Below are 19,742 nucleotides of genomic sequence, written 5' to 3' on the forward strand. Positions count from 1 at the left end.
CCTAGCCCCAGAAATTCTGATTTAACTGGTCTAGCACTGAGACCTGGACATATATTATCTTTCAGGATCTTCCTGGATAAGTCTGTGCAACCTGCATTGAGAACCACAGATGGATTTTCTTAACTCATATCCCCTTGTGCATAGAGGTCTTTCAAACCTTCATCATCCTGTCTAAAGTCTCTTTCCTCTCTTTGCTGTCCCTTTACCCAGTTTTTTCATTTCCATGTTTTCATTTACTTATCGTCAAAAGTTCCATGAACACAGGGGCATCATGGAAGTTGGTGATGGACAGGGAAGCCTGGCATGCTGCAGTCCGTGGGGTCACAAATAGTTGGACACAACTGAGCAACTGAACGTTTAAAACAACATTTGGCAGTTTATTAGTTCTCAGCACATTTGTTTTATAAATGTTGAATGGATATTGTCACTGCAGCAGTAGGGAGGTATTTCAGAAGACTTGTTGTTTCTGTGTAACCTGTAGAGGGTTGCTTTGCTAAATTCTATTTCAAAGACTATACTAATTACTCCAGCAGGCTTTAAGAGAACTTAGGTTTCATTATTTCAGGTTTTAGTATCCAAGGGCAAGAGCACACCAGAGAGAAGATATGTTGTCCCTTGGATACAGGATTGTTGATGTGGGTTAGGTTCCCATGCCAGTGCTCAAAAGGAAGAGGCATTTCTCATTACCACACTTGGAAGGACCTTTTACGATATAGGGAGGAATAATGACAATGGTGTTGTACTCAATGAACACAAAGTATTTTTATACATGTATTTGGATATTACTTTTTTCTGGTTTTTATTTGTTGTATAAACTACAAGGCAGATCAGGAGAAGTCAAACGAACTCACCAGCTTCTTTTGCTTTCTTCCCCTGTTATGCACGGTAAGTTGCTTCAGTCGTGTCCAACTCTCCACCAGGGTCCTCTGTCTATGATTTCCCCAAGCAGGAATACTGGAGTGGGTTGCCATGTCCTCCTCCATGGGATCTTCCCAACCCAGGAGTTGAACTCATATCTCTTAGGCAGGTTCCTTACCACTAGCGTCACCTGGGAAGCTTCTTTCTTCCCCCATCTTCTCTAAATCTAGTCTTTCCATCTTACTTAATGTCTAGTTTTTCACGCTAATCTTTTTCATTCCTCTTAGTGTTAACGTAAAATTTGAATCATTGACTTCTTGTCCTTGACTCCTCTTTCCTACACTCCTGTGTCTAGTCTCCATTTTTCAGCCATGGCCTATCTCTTGTCCCTAGGCTGTGACAGTCTGGTATCTTCATATTCCACGTATGGGCCCCTGCAGTCTGTTCTCCACGTTGTTGCCAGAATGATACATATATTTTTGGCCATGCCAAGAGGCTTGTGGGGATCTCAGTTCCCCCACCAGGGATTGAACCTGGGCCACAGCAGTGACAGTGCCGAATCCTAACCCCAGGATCACCAGAACTCCCAGAATATCTTTGAAACAAAAAGACAGCCTCTACTCAGAGTTCATTTGCTTCAAAGATAAAATTTTAAATCCTAATGGTCATCCAGCCAACCCTCTCTTAATAGCTTCCACTTCACCACTTTTTTGTTTTTGAACATGATTAGCATATCAGTATGGGAAGGCCTTTGCCTTTGTTTTTCTTAAGCCTTGAAGCTGCCTGCTTCTCTGTTAGGTTCAAGTCAGAAGCTCTCTCTCAAGTCAGAGAGGCTGATACTGATCCACTGATCCAAAGTACTTTAGTTCTACCCTTTTGTACTTTCTCATGTTGTCCTGTTGGTTTTATTTACAGTATTTGTCACCATGTGAAGTGATGTTATTTACCTGTTATTTGAGTTGTCAAACTGAAAAGATTTGTGAGAGCAGATTCTTAGCTCTTACATCTCCAGTTCAGTAATGTTTCAAAATATGGATCACTTAATGACTGACCTAGGTTATAAATAAATTTTATCACATACCATATCATAGTGAATATCCTATGTGTATGTGTATTTTGCACATTAGTATTTTTTTAGGATAGATGCTTAGACTTCGGTTTAGAACGCAGCTGCTGCTAAGTCACTTCAGTCGTGTCTGACTCTGTGTGACCCCATAGACGGCAGCCCACCAGGCTCCCCCGTCCCTGGGATTCTCCAGGCAAGAACACTGGAGTGGGTTGCCATTGCTTTCTCCAGTGCATGAAAGTGAAAAGTGAAAGTGAAGTCGCTCAGTCGTGTCCGACTCTTAGCGACCCCGTGGACTACAGCCTACCAGGCTCCTCTGCCCATGGGATTTTCCAGGCAAGAGTACTGGAGTGGGCACAGCTTAAAACATTCTTGGTTTCCAAGCCTTACAAAACAGGCCACAGACTGGATTCAGCCATAGGCCTTAGTTTGCCAAGACCTGCATTTAGTTCACTGTAAATAGCATGTGACTTGTCTCTGTTTAATGTCAGAATTCTCCTGTGAAATCACCTGGGCCAGACACTGTTTGAGGATGGGCAGTTTTTGAACAACGTTGTTTATTTTTTTTCCTTTATTGTTTTTGCCTATTTATTTTGAGCCAAATCTGATAATTTCTGTTTTCCTAGAAAATACTTATTTCAGAGCATTCTCTTCATGTGTGTATTTTATTGTATTTATCTCATTCTTCTTAATGTTTAACTTAAAATTAAAGTGATTCAGCTAATTTCTATATTATTTTTTTCCAAAAGAGTCAGCTCTTGAATTTATAGTTGTTGTTATTCAAATAAAAATTTGATTTTTATTTTCTGCTCTTAATGAGGTAACTTAAAATGATTTGTCTGGTAACGAAAGTACTTAAGAGCATTCCTTTCAATTATATGATGTATGCAACATAGTTTGACAAGAGGTGTGTTTATTTTTCATTTCCAGTTGATTTTCTTGTATGTTTCTAGTTTTGTCCTTTGGTTAACTTTATAGCCACAAGAATCTTAAACTGCTTTCTTATCAATTCCAGGAACAAAAGCAGTTTGTTGATTTCTTGCTTATTATGTTCTGACATTTTCTTTTGCTCCAGTATTAGCCCCATTTTTACATTGTTCTTCATTATTCCTTATCAGGCCTACTGATTTCTCCAATTTCATATCTTACCAGCCTATTTCCTGCCCTGCTGTTCCCATCTTCTTTCCTTGTACAAATTAAAAACACTATTTTATGTCTCCTATACTTTTAATATTCTACTGACATTTCTGGTTGCCTTGTGAGGTGGGGGGAGAGTCCCCACATCAAGCAATTAGATTTTCGAGCCGTTATCCGGGTATCTTAAAAATTTAACTCTTTTCTGACCTAGGTACCTGGAGGGCATCACATCCAAGAGGTTAGTACAGGCTCAGTCCCACAAGACTGTCTCTTATCCCCCCAACACTTCAGATGCCAGTCGAAAGTCCAGATTGTTACCCATCCTTCTGACTGGCAGGCTGGCTATAAGTCAGGTTTGATTAATTTCCTAGAGCAGTTCACAGAATCCAGGAAAACAATTTACTTATTAGATCACCAGTTTATTACAAAGTATTAAAGACTCTTTGACCCCATGGACTGTAGCCCACCAGGCTCCTCTGTCCATGGAATGCTCCAGGCAAGAATACTGGAGTGGGTTGCCATGCCCTCTTCTAGGGGATCTCCCCAACCCAGGAATCAAGCCCAGGTCTCCTACTTTGCAGGTGGATTCTTTACTGTCCAAGCCACCAGGGAAGCCCTCTCTTCCTTAATTTGCCCTGGTAGATTTGTATGGTAATATTCTTGTTTGTTTTCAATCTAGAGGGCCTTGATCTTTTTAAAAATATTTTTTATTGACAAGTAATATACTGTACATACTTAAAGTGTACTATTTGATATTTTGCATATACACATCATGAAACTTAACCACAGTCAAGATAAGGAACATGTCAATAAAAATTCCTTCTGTTCCTACCCATTCCCTGTACCATAGTGTTTGCATTTTGTAGTGTCGACTACAACGTAAAAGTTGAGAATTACGTTTTATTTGGTGGACAAAACTGAAGACAAGTCTGGAAGTTAGCTTCTCAGGTGGCTCTTAGAAATCAGTCTAAAGAGGTAAGGGAGGAGCCAGGATATATAGAAATTTTACAAAGAAACCCAGGTAGTTGGAACATTGAAAAATTACTGTTAATTAAAGAAAACCAGACATCTCAAGTTAATGAACTTAATGTTTTTCTATGTATGATTCAAGGGTCTGGGCCCCTTGAAATCATTCCTTTTATATGCACCTTAACTGTCTTGGGCCAGTGTCCTCCTTTTCTTCATCCTGAATCCCCTCACGGTGCACAGTTGACATTGGGAGCTGTAGCTGCTGGCTTGATGGCAGTAATATCCTTTGTTTACTGATAATGGAAGGCAGTATTTTTCATCCAGAGTTAAATTCTTTATATAGTGTATATGTTGGAAATCTAGCTTCTTTCAGCATAATCACTTTGAGATTTATCCATGTAGTTACATTTACCAGTAATTCATTCTTTTTTACTGCTTGGGTATTCATTTCTTTTATGTATATACAACAATATGGTTTTCCAGTCACCTGTTGGTGAAACAGTTGGGTTGTTTCCGGTGCTTGCCTGTTACAAATAAAACTATGAACCAGAGTACAAGTCTGAGTCTTCATATGGACGTATGTTTTCATTTCTCATATAAACATTATTAACAGAATTGTGATTGTATGGTTGTTGGATGTTTTTTCTTCTTTAAGGACCTCCGAACTGTTTTCCCAACTGGTTATAACATTTTACACGTGAGCAGACTTTGAGAGTTCCAGTTCTTCCACATCCTTATCAACACTTGGTTTAATCTGTAGTTTTAGCCAGTACAGTAGAAGTATAGGGGTATCTTAGTGTGGTTTAAATTTGAATTTCCCAAATACTAATGATACCGAAATGCTGAGCGTCTTTACATGTGTTTATTTGCCACTTATGTATCTCTGGTGTCCAATCCTGTGCCCTTTAAAAAACAACTGGATTGTACTGTTACTAGGTCTCAGAGTTCTGTACATGTTCTAGATAAAAGTCTTTCATCAGATACATGATTTGCAGATGTTTTTTTCCCAGATACTAGCTTGTGTTTTCATTCTCAACAGTGAGAACTTTCAAAAGGCAAAAGTCCAATTTAGAAATTTCACCTTTTATGGATTGTGTTCCCCATCCCCCATGTGGCTTGTTCCCAGACCATGGATGGAAACCATGCCCTCAGCAGTGTAAGTTTAGAGTCCTGACTACTGGACTGCCAGGGAATTCCCTATAGATTGTGCTTTTAGAGTACTAAGCAGTCTTTATATAATGTAATCCAGAGTCGCAAAGATTTTCTCCTATGTTTTCTCTAAAAGTTTTATAGTTTCAGGTTTTACATTTTGTCTGTGTCTGTAGTTCTTTTTTTTTTAATAGTTGTTATTGACATATGATATTGTGTAAGTTTAAGGTGTATGGTGATTGTGGCTGTAGTATTAGCTAAACCCTCCACAAATCACATGCATAATTATCATTACTTTGAGCGTGGTGACAGCATTTAACATCTTAGCAGCTTTGCAGTACATATACAGTATTGTTGACTGTAATCATAATGCTGTACATTAGCTCTCCAGAACTTAACCCATCTTTTTGCTGCCCATGGACTTTATCGAGTTACAGTGAGCAGGTTTCTCATTGTGGTGCCTTCTCTTGTTGCGGAGCACAGGCTCTAGGGCACGAGGGCTTCAGTAGTTACGGCACGTGAGCTCAGTAGTTGTGGTGCAAGGGCTTAGTTGCCCTATGGCATGTGCAGTCTCCCTGGACCAAGGATCAAACTCATGTCCCCTGCATTGGCAGTTCAGTTCTTGACCACTGGACCACCTGGGAAGTTCACAATTCTATGTATAAGTGACATCGTATGGTATATGTCTTTTTCTTTCTGACTTCACTTAGTATGACAGTCTCCAGGCCCACCCACCCATGTTGCTGCAAGTGGCATTAGTTCATTGCTTTTTATGCCTGAGTACTGTTCATTGTCTATATGTACATGTTTATCCATTCATCTGTTGATGGGCATTTAGGTTGCTTCTGTGTCTTGGCTATTGTAAATAGTGCTGGTATGGGGGTGGGGGGATGCATGTCTGTTTTCACATTAGAGTTGTCTTGGCATATATGCCTAGGAATGGGATTGCTGAAAGTGCCCACACATAACTGGCAAACCATTATGGTGCAGTTGGCTTTTCTCATGTATCCAGCATTGTTTACGATTACAAATTCTTTGTCTTTAGAAATGGATACATTGTGATAGTTTCATCTTTGAATTATCTTTTGATAATTATCATTTGTACTAGCTTCAGTCATGTGTATTTATGATTTACTTTTTGGGAGAGTTAGTTGGTAGTATAAAGCTTTTTTGGGTTTTATATTACAGACTCATATGCATATGAAAGAATAAATTCTCTGTTCTGTTGGCCTGAGAATCTGACTCTATCCATCTTTCTTACCTCAGAATACACCCAGTGTGTATTTGGTTCATCTATTTGGTGAAAGAGGATGCACTGAAGGGAGTACCATATAGGCAGTAGTTTTATTAATAGTGGAAGGAGAAACTCTGTACAGAAGTTTGAACCTTAAAAAGAACTACTGGAACAGAAGTTTTTAATATATTTTCAAGAACTTTTCTTTTTCTTTGTATTTGGAAATTCCTTATAATTTATAAGACATGTTTTTATTTCATTTTACTTTTAAGTAGGAAAATTAAAGTTCATTTTGTGATTTTTTTTTTTTTCCCAAGCTCTAAATGTTTTGTGATGACTGAATTGAATTAGATATTCTGTCACCCTGTGGTTAGATTGTGTTTTGTTACTTTGTTTTCCTTGTGTAAACATATGGACAGGCTGAACTGCCCTAACTTGTTAGTTTTGTTTATTTATAAAATTGAGCATTTCAATACATTTGCTTAGTGGTATTATTTCTCTAGTGAATTGTCTGTTAACATAGCATTAATAATTGGGTTTCTTCAAGTTTTTTCTTCAGTTTGAGTTCTTGTATAACATTTGCATTTTTGTCACATGTTGAGATATTTTTCCTGTTGACTCAGCTATTTGGGGGTTGAATTATGCTGGGTCTTCTCTGTAGTACATGGGCAGTGAGTGGACCTAACTGTCCTTTGGCATGTGGGATCTTAGTTCTGCGACCAGAGATTGAACACTTGTCCCTTTCATTGGCAGGTGGATTCTTAACTACTGAACCACTAGGGAAGCCCCCAACTTAATTTTTTTTAATTTATTTATTTTTAATTGGAGAATAATTGCTTTATATCAACATGAATCAGCATATGAATCAACATATGAATAGGTATATGTTCCCTCCATCTTAAACCTCCCTCCCACCTCCCACCCCACCCTATCCAACCCCTCTAGGTTGTCACAGAGCACCCATTTGAGCTCCCTGCATCATACAGCAAATTTGTGGTAATTGTATATATTTCAGTACTACTGTCTCAATTCATCCCATCCTCTCCTTCCCCCCTCTACAGTTCCTCACATGCTTTGTAAACATTCGCTTGGCTTGGTCTGCATCTGAAACCCTTAATGTGAAGTAGATGCCTGTGTTCCCAGGTAATTCAAAACAAAGGAGAAATGTAAACAGGCAGTGGGATTCTTTAGGAACACAGAATTCTGGGTTGGAGATATAAATTTGACATACACAGTTGGTAGTTGAAGCCTTAGAAGTGGGTGAGATTCCCTGCAGACAAATTGAGGAGGAGAAAGAAAGTAGTGAGAGGATGGGTAGCACAGAAGGAAGGATTGGTCTTCGATGGAATGTAAGGAAAGGTACACTTCCTTTATTGCAGTGATTCTGAAGACTGCTTACATGTTTAGAATAGCCTGAGGAGCATTTTCAAAATAAGAATTGATAATCAGATCCCACCTCACAACTCTAGAAACTGGTATGTTTTAAAATCCCCAAGTGATTTTAATTTGCAGCAAGGACCACTGCTTAGCATATATATGAAGGTAAAAGTCGCTCAGTCATGTCACCTGAGCCACTAGGGAAGCCCAGGAATACTGGAGTGGGTAGCCTGTCGCTTCTAAAGCGGATCTTTCCGGCCCAGGAATCAAACAGGGGTCTTCTGCCTTGCAGGCAGAATCTTTTACCAGCTGAGCTACCAGGGATGCCCTAGCATATATATATATATGCTCGTAGTAAATCATTATATCTTGAACTTTTGTGTTTTTTCACAGTCACTGGGAGGGCTTTTTAAAGCACAGTGGTCTTATCCTCAGTTTGATTCAGTAGGTATGCGTTTGATCCTGAGAATTTGCATATCTAACAAGTTTCTGGATGATCCTGAGAACTACTTTCAACAACAGATGAAGGAAAGGCAACCCTTCAGAAAGATGAATGTAGATGCAGGTGGGCTTGTAGGTTTGCCCTAAGGAAATTAAAGTTTTTTTATGTTACTGCTTTTTTTATGATATAGGCAGGTGAGGGTCTCCATGAGTAGTTGTGGTTTTAAGAGAGGTTTGGAGATTCTTAGGTGTTAGACTTCCTGGTGGCTCAGACAGTAATGTGTCTGTCTACAATGTGGGAGACTTGGGTTCGATCCCTGGGTTGGGAAGATCCCTTGGAGAAGGAAATGGCAGTCCACTCCAGTACTATTGCCTGGAAAATCCCATTGACAGAGGAGCCTGGTAGGCTACAGTCCATGGGGTCACAAAGAGTTGCACACGACTGAGCAACTTCATGTTCATGTTCAGGTGTTAAATTGCCATCAAATGAGGGTGAAAGAAGAAGTTGACAGTTTTTATTTTACACCAGTTACCTTATTTTCACCTGAAGAAAGATCCCCTTGAATCTTAATTTTGTCATCTAGTGAATATGCACTGTCCTCTTTTTTGTCACTGGAGAGGAATAGTCTTCCTGTATATCTTTGTCCATGTTATTGGTAAAAATGTGTCAACAAGAGAGATTCTCTGAGTATAGCTGTCTTCACACTGTCATCATTAGCACCCTTGGGATAAAATTAATTATATACATCCTTGCACCTATGATTGCAAGCGATCTATGTGTTAATGTAGTTCTTTTGGTTGCAGGTGAGTGATTTACACAATTTATTTCAAATTGTAAATGTATACTTGGAGAAGCTAAGTAATTAGTTATAGGAGGCAGCATGGTATAAACCGACTGACCAGAAGCCTTGATTTCAAAGCCAGTCTCATTTGCCTATGAACATCAGTTTCCTCATCTGTAAAAACCAGAATACTAACTATATCATAACATTTTTAGTCTAAAATGAGATAATAGATGTAAAGATTACAGATAAACTTTATGGAACCACATGAATACTGTATGTTAGCTGATATGAATGTAAAATCATACCTCTGGATGTGATGCTTATTCTGTAATTGACAAATGTAAAACCAATACATGAAAGGATCTTTATGATGATAGGACCTACTCAGGCGTTCCTTGACTTCGAATGCTTTTTGCGTTACATCCTATTTTGTACTGTCTTTAGCTCTCATGCTTTTAGCTATTGTTGGTTTCTTGTTAGAGTCACTACCTCCTGCCCTACTTCTACTCTCAAAACAAATAGAGCAAACATGCACAAAAAAAGAAACAATTCCTAAGATTGATAATGTATATCTTAATAAATTGAAGAGAAATAGTATGAGAGCTAATCTGTATCACCTCCCCTGTGTATTATTAGGCTAGTTTTTAATTAGGGTATATTAATTCCAAAGATGAACATTCTCTTTGTATATGAATGTTCATTAAAATACTGTTTACTTCTCATATATACAGAGACTTTTGACAAGTGTACACTATTTCTTGAACACTTTACTCTGTAGTGAAATAGAATATTGTGTCTTAGATTTATGAGGGAGTGTTCTACCCTTTGCAGAATGCATAGAAAATAGAATGTTCTTTCTATTCTAGACTGTTAAATAAAAGATTCTTGTTAGACACATATTGCCTGAAAACACAGGCATGCAGTTTATAAGAAAAGGATGTTATCCTTCTGTCACATTTGGACTCCATATGTGTAAGCCGATCATGCCGGTCATCTCAGTCCTATTAGGTTGAATAATATTTGCTTATTACACAGAAAGACATTCTCCATCGATTAACTGTAGTTCAACTGTTCATCTCAGTATGGCTTAAAACCCATATTCTCTATACATAGTTAAGTGGTTACAAACCATAAATAATATACTCACCAAGCAGATGGCAGTTTATTTTGATTAACTTTGTCACATGTTGGTTGTTGGAATTTTATAGTATTAAACAGGCTCATGAAACTATTATTAATGTGAGTTATTAAAGAATGATTTAACATCTCATTTTTATTTTTCAGAATTTCTGTGAACATTTGAATTTACTAAGTTTTTAGTAAACTAAAATGTTCCTCCTTAATTCTCTTTCTTCTGTTAATCTTACAGACTGATTTTAAGGGGTGTGGCAGAAGGTTCTAGACTCGATGAGTTTCCACCGAAATGTCGGAGAAGTCAGGCCAGAGCACAAAAGCAAAGGATGGGAAAAAGTATGCGACACTCAGTTTATTTAATACTTACAAGGGTAAATCATTAGAAACTCAGAAAACCACAGGTGAGTAAAATCAAGTGGCTTTTATGTTTTTTATAATTTTCATGGTTTCATTTTATTACTCTAAATCACATACTAGAGCTATTGCTGTTAGGATCTAGGTAAACCTGTGTTAAAGCAGCCCTGTTTGCATTGTGCTTTTTATGTACATACACATCTATGAGGGGATATGAAGTTTTTAAAGTTAAAAGTTTATAAATGTTTTAAAATGTTTATTTTTTTCCAGTTTGTTGTCAGCAGAAAATAAGTTAAACTGTATGGTTCCAAAGGGGAGACTTGGTTAATGAGATTAATAGGTATAAAGCTAAAAATAATTTAATCAGATGTAGTTGATTTATAGTGTTTGTTAATTTGTGCCATATAGCAAAGTGATTCAGTTATACATATATATACATTTTTATATTCATTTTCCATTATGATTTATCACAGTATATTGAGTACAGTAGGACTTTGTTTATCCATTCTGTATATACTAGTTTGCATTTGCTGATCCCAAACTCCCATTTTACCCACTTCCCCTGGGCAACCACAGGTCTGTCCTATATGTCTGTGAGATTGTTTTGTATCTTATTTATTGTTTCACGTATGAAGTTTTGAGTTTAAAATCAGTTCCTTGGGAAAAAGTACAAAACAGCACTGTCAGTGTTTTCTTTTTTGTAGTTTATAGAGTTAGTTTAGCTGTTAGAATTTTTCAAGCATCTGTTCAGTGACTTGATAGTTAATTTGAATACAACTTCTTCCTTGGGTCATGTTGCAGGTTTGTGGCTTAGTTTTAAATTTTTTTTCTTAAAATATTAGAAAATAATAGCTCAAGATTCCATTAATTCCTATTGTCTTTTGTGTTGTTTTAAGAATAAAATAGTTACTAAGAAAGTTGATGTTACTGATCTTTAGTTGCAGCTCGCCATGGATTACAGAGTCTTGGAAAAGTTGGTATTTCTCGGCGTATGCCTCCACCTGCTAACCTCCCAAGTCTCAAAGCAGAAAACAAAGGCAATGATCCTAATGTGAACATTGTACCTAAAGACGGCACAGGATGGGCTTCAAAACAAGAGCAACACGAAGAAGAAAAGTAAGTCAAAGTCTACTAAAAAATGAAATCATTCCCCATTCTTTATGTTTGAGTCCCTTCTATGTGCTAGGTGATATGCTATGTGTATTACATATATCATGCCCTTTAAAATGTTTTATATATAGTCAACTCTAGTGTAATTTTTACTGGGAGTGGGTTTAGTGGCAGTATTTTCAGGTGTCAGGGCAGAACAGATGACAGAAATACTGGTCACAACTTTCCTTTTATCGTACACTGTGTTAGGCTCCCTCCTATTCCTCACCAAATCAGGCATTCTCTTTCTATGATTTAAGAGTCATTCTGTTAAATAATTTCCACAAAGCTTAGAGTTTCTGTCTGCCTCATTGAAACTACCTGATGTACATCATAGGTAATCAAGTAATACTATTTGAATGAATAAAGAATTAATAAGAAAACTGGCATGGAATTAGTAATGTCCCTCTTAATCATAATTCATTCAATAAATATTTAGTATTTAGTATTCTGTGTCAAGAATTATGCAGGGCTCTTGGTTTATTGAATGACCAAGCCAAGTAGTGGTAATTTTTAAAAATAGACAAGAAAATGAGTGCTTGATACTTTTTGTCTATAACTATTACTAAAGCTCTGGATTCTGAGGAGCTTTATATGATAAATGCTACTACTTGGGTGAACCTTATCAAAGGCTTATTGTTCTCTACTTCTTAGTTAATAGAATTATTTTGTAGTAGCAAGTCAGTTTTAGGTCTGAGTATACCAGAAATATATTGCATTTCTTAAGTCTGTTAACTGTTTTATTTTTAAGCCTTAACTCATTGCAAGGATTGAATGAAACTGTGAAAGTGAAGTCGCTTAGTCGTGTCCAACTCTTTGCGACCCCATGGATTGCAGTCTACCACACTGCTCGGTCCATGGGATTTTCCAGGCAAGGGTACTGGAGTGGGTTGCCATTTCCTTCTCCAGAGGATCTTCCCGACCCAGGGATCGAACCCAGGTCTCCCGCACTGTAGGCAGACGCTTTACCATCTGAGCCACCAGGGATGTCAGTTGAAACTGTAGACCCTTGTAAAACACCTTTTACTCATGGGGACACATCAGTCAGGTTGCTATGACTTCTTTTGATTAATAGTAATATATAATGGTGAACCTATTGACTGCTGAATGGAGAGCTTGCTTATTAGCCTTTGCTCCTGGCTAATCCCACCAATCCAGACTGTATGTATGCCTATAATGTTATTTCTAATTATAAATGTTTACTTCTTCAAAAGTAATTTTTGGTAGCTATGTTCAATAATGAGTGCTTCTATTTTTTCTCTCTCTCTTCCTTCCCTCTTCCCTTCCTTTCCTTCCAAAATTAAAAACAAAGCTGTCATCTCCTTGGGTTATTCAAGGGTAGAAATAAAAGAGGACAAAAATAGGTGTACTTCTTTTAAAGGAATGTTGCAGAGAGAAAGCATAGGGGGGTGCATCTGAGTAAATATGTAGCCAAAATCATTTATATACAGATTTAGCTTAAGTGAAATATTTATTTTGTTTAAACATACAATATCTGAAATAATGGATTCATATTTTTTTAAGAGCACCAGAAGTTCCACCAGCACAACCAAAACCTGGGGTTGCAGCTCCCCCAGAAGTAGCACCTGCTCCCAAATCATGGGCCAGTAACAAGCAAGGTGGGCAAGGAGATGGTAAGTAGACATTAGCTGGGGAAACTGGTTAGGCTTGATAGTTACTGAACAGCCAGACAGAAGATAAGGGACAAATTATACTGTTTTGGCAGGGGCAGAGAACACTGTCAAAAGAAATTATTAGACCCTTAAAAAAAAGGATCTTTTAAAAAAATCTCTTGGGCTAGTTAAGTTTCAGTATTAAGACCTATATATGAGCCAGTAATAGGAATCAAAGAAGTAGTCTTTAAGATACCCCAAGCCCCATATTACTCTGTCTTTACCCTCTGTAACCAGACAAAATCTTGTGCCTTCAGTTCTGAGACAGAAAATACCCAGACATTAATGTTGATTGCTGTAAACCATATTAATCTCCATCCGTGCCCTTTAACCTTTTCTGTTTCAAGCATGCTACTCCCAGTTTCCATTGTAGAGAAGATCTAGGAGAATAGCCATCAAGGATAGTAGCTGTAATACTTCCCTCCCCGCTAGGAATGATGGGCTTCCCAACAAAATTTAATTTCCCCACTTGCAAATATGTCTGTAAAACATACAGAGAAACCCGTCTAGGCACTCAAGCTAATGAAGTCAGTTCTTTTAGTTTATAGAAGTGTAAAATAGGCAGGCAGGTAGATAGGCAAATGAGTGAATAGTGAGGTGCCATCAGTATCTCAGCAGTTAAACAAAAACATCATAGCCTCACCATATTTGTAGTGTTGATTCATAAATTCTGTTTTAGTAATGTTGTTTGAACTGATTCTTAGTGTTATTTATTAGCAAAAAAATTTAACTTGTGTTGAAAATGAAAGGAGTCATAATAAAAGAGAAACAGAAGTGAAACTCTCCTCGTTTGCTGCACCAATTTTAATGAGTCTGCCAGAACAATGTCTGGCAGATTCCTTTCTCAGATTTTTTTTTCTCCTCATGGCTGTTCATTAACTTTCCAAGGGATTCTAATTCTAGATAAATTGAAAATTTTATGGATATGTACAGTCACCATTGCAGTGTGGAATAAATTACCAGAAAAAGGAGAGAGCTCTATCCTGGAAGGGTTTTTGTATTATCTTCAGTATTATATGTTGTTGTTGTTGTTTTTTTTAATGTTTAGGAATCCAGGTGAATAGTCATTTTCAACAAGAATTTCCCAGCCTACAGGCAGCTGGGGATCAGGAAAAAAAAGAAAAAGAAGCAAATGATGACAACTATGGACCTGGACCCAGTTTACGCCCACCAAGTAAGAATATTTTCTCTTAGTAAAAGTGTAGAGTGAGATTATATTTGTGTTCTGTTTTGATACAACCTCCTGCCTGCTGCTGTTGTATGTAGTTTGAAAAGGCAGACAGTAACTATAATTGATTGCCACTTAAGTATGGTTTTTACATGAACAGCATCAGTTTGAGAACTTGTTGGAAGTATGTGTCTTGGGCCTCACACCAACCTACTAAATCAAAAGTTAGCATTTTAACAAAATGACTAGAGAACTTACATCAGTATTTGGTTATTTTTACAATAGTAAAAATTTTTAGCAAACCTCCCCGATATGCAAATGTTTATGTATAAATTTTATCCATTCATTTGCTTTCTGCTAATATTCAGGGATCCCTTGCTTTCTGAATTCAAACTGAGGAGCTAATCAGTTTAAATAGTAAGAGATACTTGTATTATATGCATTATAAAGCAGAAAATAAAAATAGAAATGTAAAATCTTTGAGAGATTTTAAAATGTCTAATGAGTTATGTTGGATTCATAGTGTTGTTAACAGATACCTCAAAGGACCCTGGACCCTGTACAGGGTTTTCCTCTTTGCAGTAATAGTTACAAATCCATGTTTTTTTATAACCTGATACATTTTGTATTTCTTTGGCTATTTCTTATCAGATCTGAGTAGATAATTTTTTTTTTAATTATTGTTATGTGGTTGATGAGTTTATATTAGGAATAGTAGTGTCGACTCCACTATTGTTTAGTTTCTTTTCACCAGTTATCTGTTGCTGTGTAATGTATTTGGCAGTAAGATAACAAATTGAACTGGACATTTCAGTCTCTGAGGGTTAGGAATCTGGCAGCCACTTAGCTGGGGGTTCTGCCTCAGGTTTTGTTGGTTCTCATCAAAATTACAGTGAAGCCTTCATCTGATGCTGACTTGACTAGGCGTACTGTGTCAAGCTCTCTCATGGCTCATTTGTGTATGGGCAGCTCACAACATGAATTCCTCAGAAAAAATAAGGAGGGACAGACAGACATCTCTCACTCAAGATGGAAACCCCTAGGCTTTCATAGCCTGTTTTCAGAGAAGACCGCCAACACATCTGTCTTACTCTACAGGTTGCACAGACCAATCCTGGGACACAGTTGAGTGGACTACACCAGGTGTGAATAGAAGGAGTAGAGACCACTGGAACCAAACAGGGTTTCCTTGTAAAACCAATTATCTGTTTTATCTGGTTACATGTAGTTGAATCAGGTTACACAGACACTAAATCTGTGCGCTTGGGCACATGTAATAGGCAGTAATAGATGGAAAATGAATGAGAGCATGCATCACTATCAATCCTTTTGGGGTATAGAACTCCCTTCCCTCAGGACTGCTCTGGTATAACTGATTTTAATCTCTGTATCAAAAACTGGTGAAGCTTGATAGGGAATTCCTAATATTTTCTTCCCCAACCCCAGTGTTTGCTTCTGGAGGTACCCTCTGAGGTGTATCCTCTCTACTTTGGAAGTCACTGCTCTGACTACCTAAACACCTTCAAAGCCTAGATACCTAGTACAGCCTAGGTTAGACTTTCACTGTTCCTTCACTATGCTTACTTGATTTCTAGTACAGAGTAGATTAGACTTTACTGTTCCTTCACTGTGCTTACTTGATTAAATATTCTTGAAATATGCCTCACTTGGTTTCACTCTATTCCATTTTGAGATTTTCTTTGTTTTCTTTTTTTCCTATCTCTCTTCACACCAGATGTTGCTTGTTGGAGAGATGGTGGCAAATCTGCTAGTTCATCTTTAACATCTGACCAAGATGAAAAGCCTGGCCAGGATGAAAGCACAGCTGGAACATCAGAGCAAAGTGATATCCTCAAAGTGGTAGAAAAGAGGATAGCTTGTGGTCCTCCACAGGCTAAACTGAATGGACAACAGCCTGCCCTTGCTTCGCAATACAGAGCTATGATGCCTCCTTATGTGAGTATTGTTGAATCAGCAAGGGGTTAAATAAGAGGTTTTTGCTCTGGATACCAAGGGAAGAATTGGAATGGGGAAAAGTTTAGGTCTTTATTTTCATTAACATCTAACTAAAAATTAACATTTCCTTTGATTATGAATTTAGGAATCAATCACAGCAGTACCTGAGTTTTATCCTTTATAGGCATCATGTAACATTACATTAAGATACTGCAAATAGTTTTTATACTCAGCATAACTTCAAAATAGTTATTAGTGTTACTTACTGAAGCATGCATGTTACTGTATCACAAATTTTGTTTTTTAAATATCGTGGGGACAGAATTTTAGTATAATTAATTTCTTAGTAATCCTGTGTTTTCAATTATGCATTTAAAAACATTTTTATGAGATGATGTCCATAGGATTTATCAGACTGCTAAAGGGGTTGTTCATGGCACAAAAAAGGTTAATACCTGCTTTAGTTCTGAAGTTTTTATTAATATACCTTTAAGTGTTTTTAAAATCTTTTTATAATGAAATATTTTTAACATTCAAAAATAGAAATGATTAAAAGAAAGCACGAACTTTCTTCTTCCCCTATCTGCCATACATCTTCAACAATTACCAATTTGTGGTACATCTTGTTTCACTTACATTTCTCACCACCTGGAATTACTAAACAAATCCTAGTAGATCATCTCATCCATATATATTTTAGATTAGATTTTAAAAGAGAAAGACTAGGGGAAAGCTCACAGTGCCATTATCACACATATAAAAAAAATTCTTCTTTAAATACTAAGTCATTGTTCCAGTTTCCCTGATTGTCTCTTAATTAGGATCCAGATACCATCTATTCTTGAGATTGGTTGGTATTTTTCTTAGCATTTTTGTTATCTATGGGTATCTTTGCCTCCATCTCTTACTTTCTTTGGAGCATATCTATCACAGTTTGTTACCCGTGGAGTTTCTCACAGTCTGGGTTTTGCTGATTCTGTCCTTGTAGTTTCATTTAATGTATATTTCTGAGGGGACTTGCCTGGCAGTTCAGTGGTTCCACACTCCCAGTGCAGGGGGCACAGGTTCAATCTCTAGTCAGCGAATTAGATTCCACATGCCACACATTGCACCCCCACCTCAAAAAAAAGAACCTAAGAGTGGCAGGGGAAATTTAATTTTGAAAGTATGTATTACTATATATACTTCTGACCCCTGTATTTCCTATAAATTTGTTGCCCTCTTTTTGTTTGCTCTCAGTCTACTGTGAAATTGTATGGCGAGTTACATGTGTTCAAGTAAATAAATTTACGTTTTATTTAACCATTCTAAGATAGAGGGAAATCAATTATTAGTACAATTGCTTGTTGAATATTTTCTTTAATTATTGGAGTGTATAATAAGATCGGTCTTAAATGCTAACCTGACCTTGAGTAATGATTTGTATCCAAATACTTGTCTCCCGGTATTTTTCAAGTTGTGCTTCCAAGGACCCCTGAATTTCCAGATGTGGGGGTGGGATAAGGGAAGGTAAGAGGAAAGATCAAGTGAGCTCTGTTACCAATTTCATCAATGAATTTATTCAAATAAAGTGTTTCACTAAACAAACATTTTTAAAAATATTATATATTGAAAAGTTGTTTCTACAATGTTCTTGAGGCAAATTCCTAAATTTTAAACATTTACCACCACATAATATCTATGCCTAAGTAATCAGCAGAAGGATCTAATGCAACTTAATCTATGACCATTTGCCTCCAGTTATCTATTTGCTAATTTCAGTGTGGAAGTGAGATGGAACCAAAAATTCTCTGGAGTATTCCCCAAACACAAAGCTGCCCCAGTTGAGTTTCAGTTGCCCCAACCCTTCTTAGAAATTTCTTCTTTACATAGCACAATCATATAAGCATAGCTTTTCTTCAAGTATGAAGTAATTTCCTCATCTAATGGTTTTTTTGTTTTTAAAGAAAAACTAATCTATTTCAGGATATAAATTATGTATTTAAAGTAATACAATTTCATTTTTTTTAAACATAATTTAACCTGGATATGAGCAGAGTAAATAACCAAGCACTGCTTGACATTTCTTCCCTTATAAATCATAGGTTAATTCCCTTGGTATTACTAGTTGTCTTCATAATCTATCTTACAAATTTTCCTAAAGTCAGATTCACAAAGCCAAGTTCCCATGGAGAGCATCATCTTTGGGTCTTTTTATGTAACTACTATCTGTGTAATAACTTGGCTCAGAATCCACTTATGCCCTACCCATAGAAAATCCCTCAATTAGCTGCCTGCCCACTTCCTCCCTCACCTTCCTCGGGTTATGGGCTATCCTTGTATCTGAACTGAGTTCTTTACCAACAAATCTGCTCTCAGTTACTCTACTCTTGCATTAGGATGGAGGTTTCACGTTGTATCATTTCACATCTTTAAACTTGGTTAAGAAAATTGAAGTTTTCTGAGGTGCATGCATGTTGTGTTTATTTTCAATTCCGTGCAGTTATTTTTATGTAACTTTGTTAATGAGATAACAGAAGTTCTTAATATGATGTGTCCTAGTTCTTACCTCTTTGTAATGACTTGGTAGAGGCAGTAGTTTTATAAATGGCTTGTTATTGACAGTGAATGATAATCTATACCAGTAGATAAAATTCTGTATTCACAGTGCTATTTATTTTAATAATTTCTATATATTATAATTTCAGGCTTAGGGGTAACCTTTTTTTTTAAATAACTTAGTAGCTAAATTTACCAATTTTGTTTCCTTTATGCAGATGTTTCAGCAGTATCCTAGGATGGCCTATCCTCCTCTACATGGTCCCATGAGGTTTCCACCTTCTTTATCTGAAACAAACAAGTAAGACTACTTGTTAAGATTTTCAGGAGGTTGAGTAGATTGTGGGGATTTATTATTCTGTCTTCAAGGTACATTTGTCATCAACAAGTAATTGGTTAACTTTCATCAATAGAACAAAAATACTTTAATCTTCTAAAACATTAAATCACTTGACATAAAATTCTGAAAACTGAAAATTGTGGCCCCCAAAATGGATGGCACTTTACTCCGTCTTCCTTCCATGACGTTGATAACCCCCATTCTTTTTTTCCTTAATTGTAAACCTTGAGCATCCTCCTGAATGATGATTTTCCTTCAAGTTCTTTATTTTCAGATGAATAGAACTCTTAGCCATATAGACTTCTAATGTATATTTGTTTTATTTTAAATGCTTGAAAATTTTGCTGTTAAATATCTGCATAAGAAACATCATTATGTATTGTCTTAAATTTATGTGTTAATCTTAAAGTCTTT

The 19,742-nt window shown here is 36.9% G+C and overlaps 1 protein-coding gene across 13 annotated transcripts in view; it reads left to right on the plus strand.

Moving 5' to 3' along the window:
- The window catches only part of PRRC2C (proline rich coiled-coil 2C), a 95,564-nt gene that overhangs the window by 17,708 nt on the left and 58,114 nt on the right, over nucleotides 1-19,742 (plus strand). For 10 of the 13 annotated variants that reach the window (XM_070768156.1, XM_070768150.1, XM_070768160.1 and 7 more), the window contains exons 2-7: nucleotides 10,386-10,551; nucleotides 11,443-11,620; nucleotides 13,178-13,287; nucleotides 14,375-14,500; nucleotides 16,230-16,450; nucleotides 19,207-19,289. In XM_070768156.1, coding sequence (XP_070624257.1) covers nucleotides 10,440-10,551; nucleotides 11,443-11,620; nucleotides 13,178-13,287; nucleotides 14,375-14,500; nucleotides 16,230-16,450; nucleotides 19,207-19,289 — 830 coding nt within the window. In that variant the 5' untranslated portion in view covers nucleotides 10,386-10,439. The remainder of the gene's footprint in view (nucleotides 1-10,385; nucleotides 10,552-11,442; nucleotides 11,621-13,177; nucleotides 13,288-14,374; nucleotides 14,501-16,229; nucleotides 16,451-19,206; nucleotides 19,290-19,742) is intronic. The other 3 variants (XM_070768153.1, XM_070768159.1, XM_070768155.1) reach the window with 2 other exon arrangements.

The sequence above is a fragment of the Bos indicus genome, chromosome 16, assembly GCF_029378745.1.
Source record: "Bos indicus isolate NIAB-ARS_2022 breed Sahiwal x Tharparkar chromosome 16, NIAB-ARS_B.indTharparkar_mat_pri_1.0, whole genome shotgun sequence".
NCBI classification, from domain to species: Eukaryota; Metazoa; Chordata; class Mammalia; order Artiodactyla; family Bovidae; genus Bos; species Bos indicus.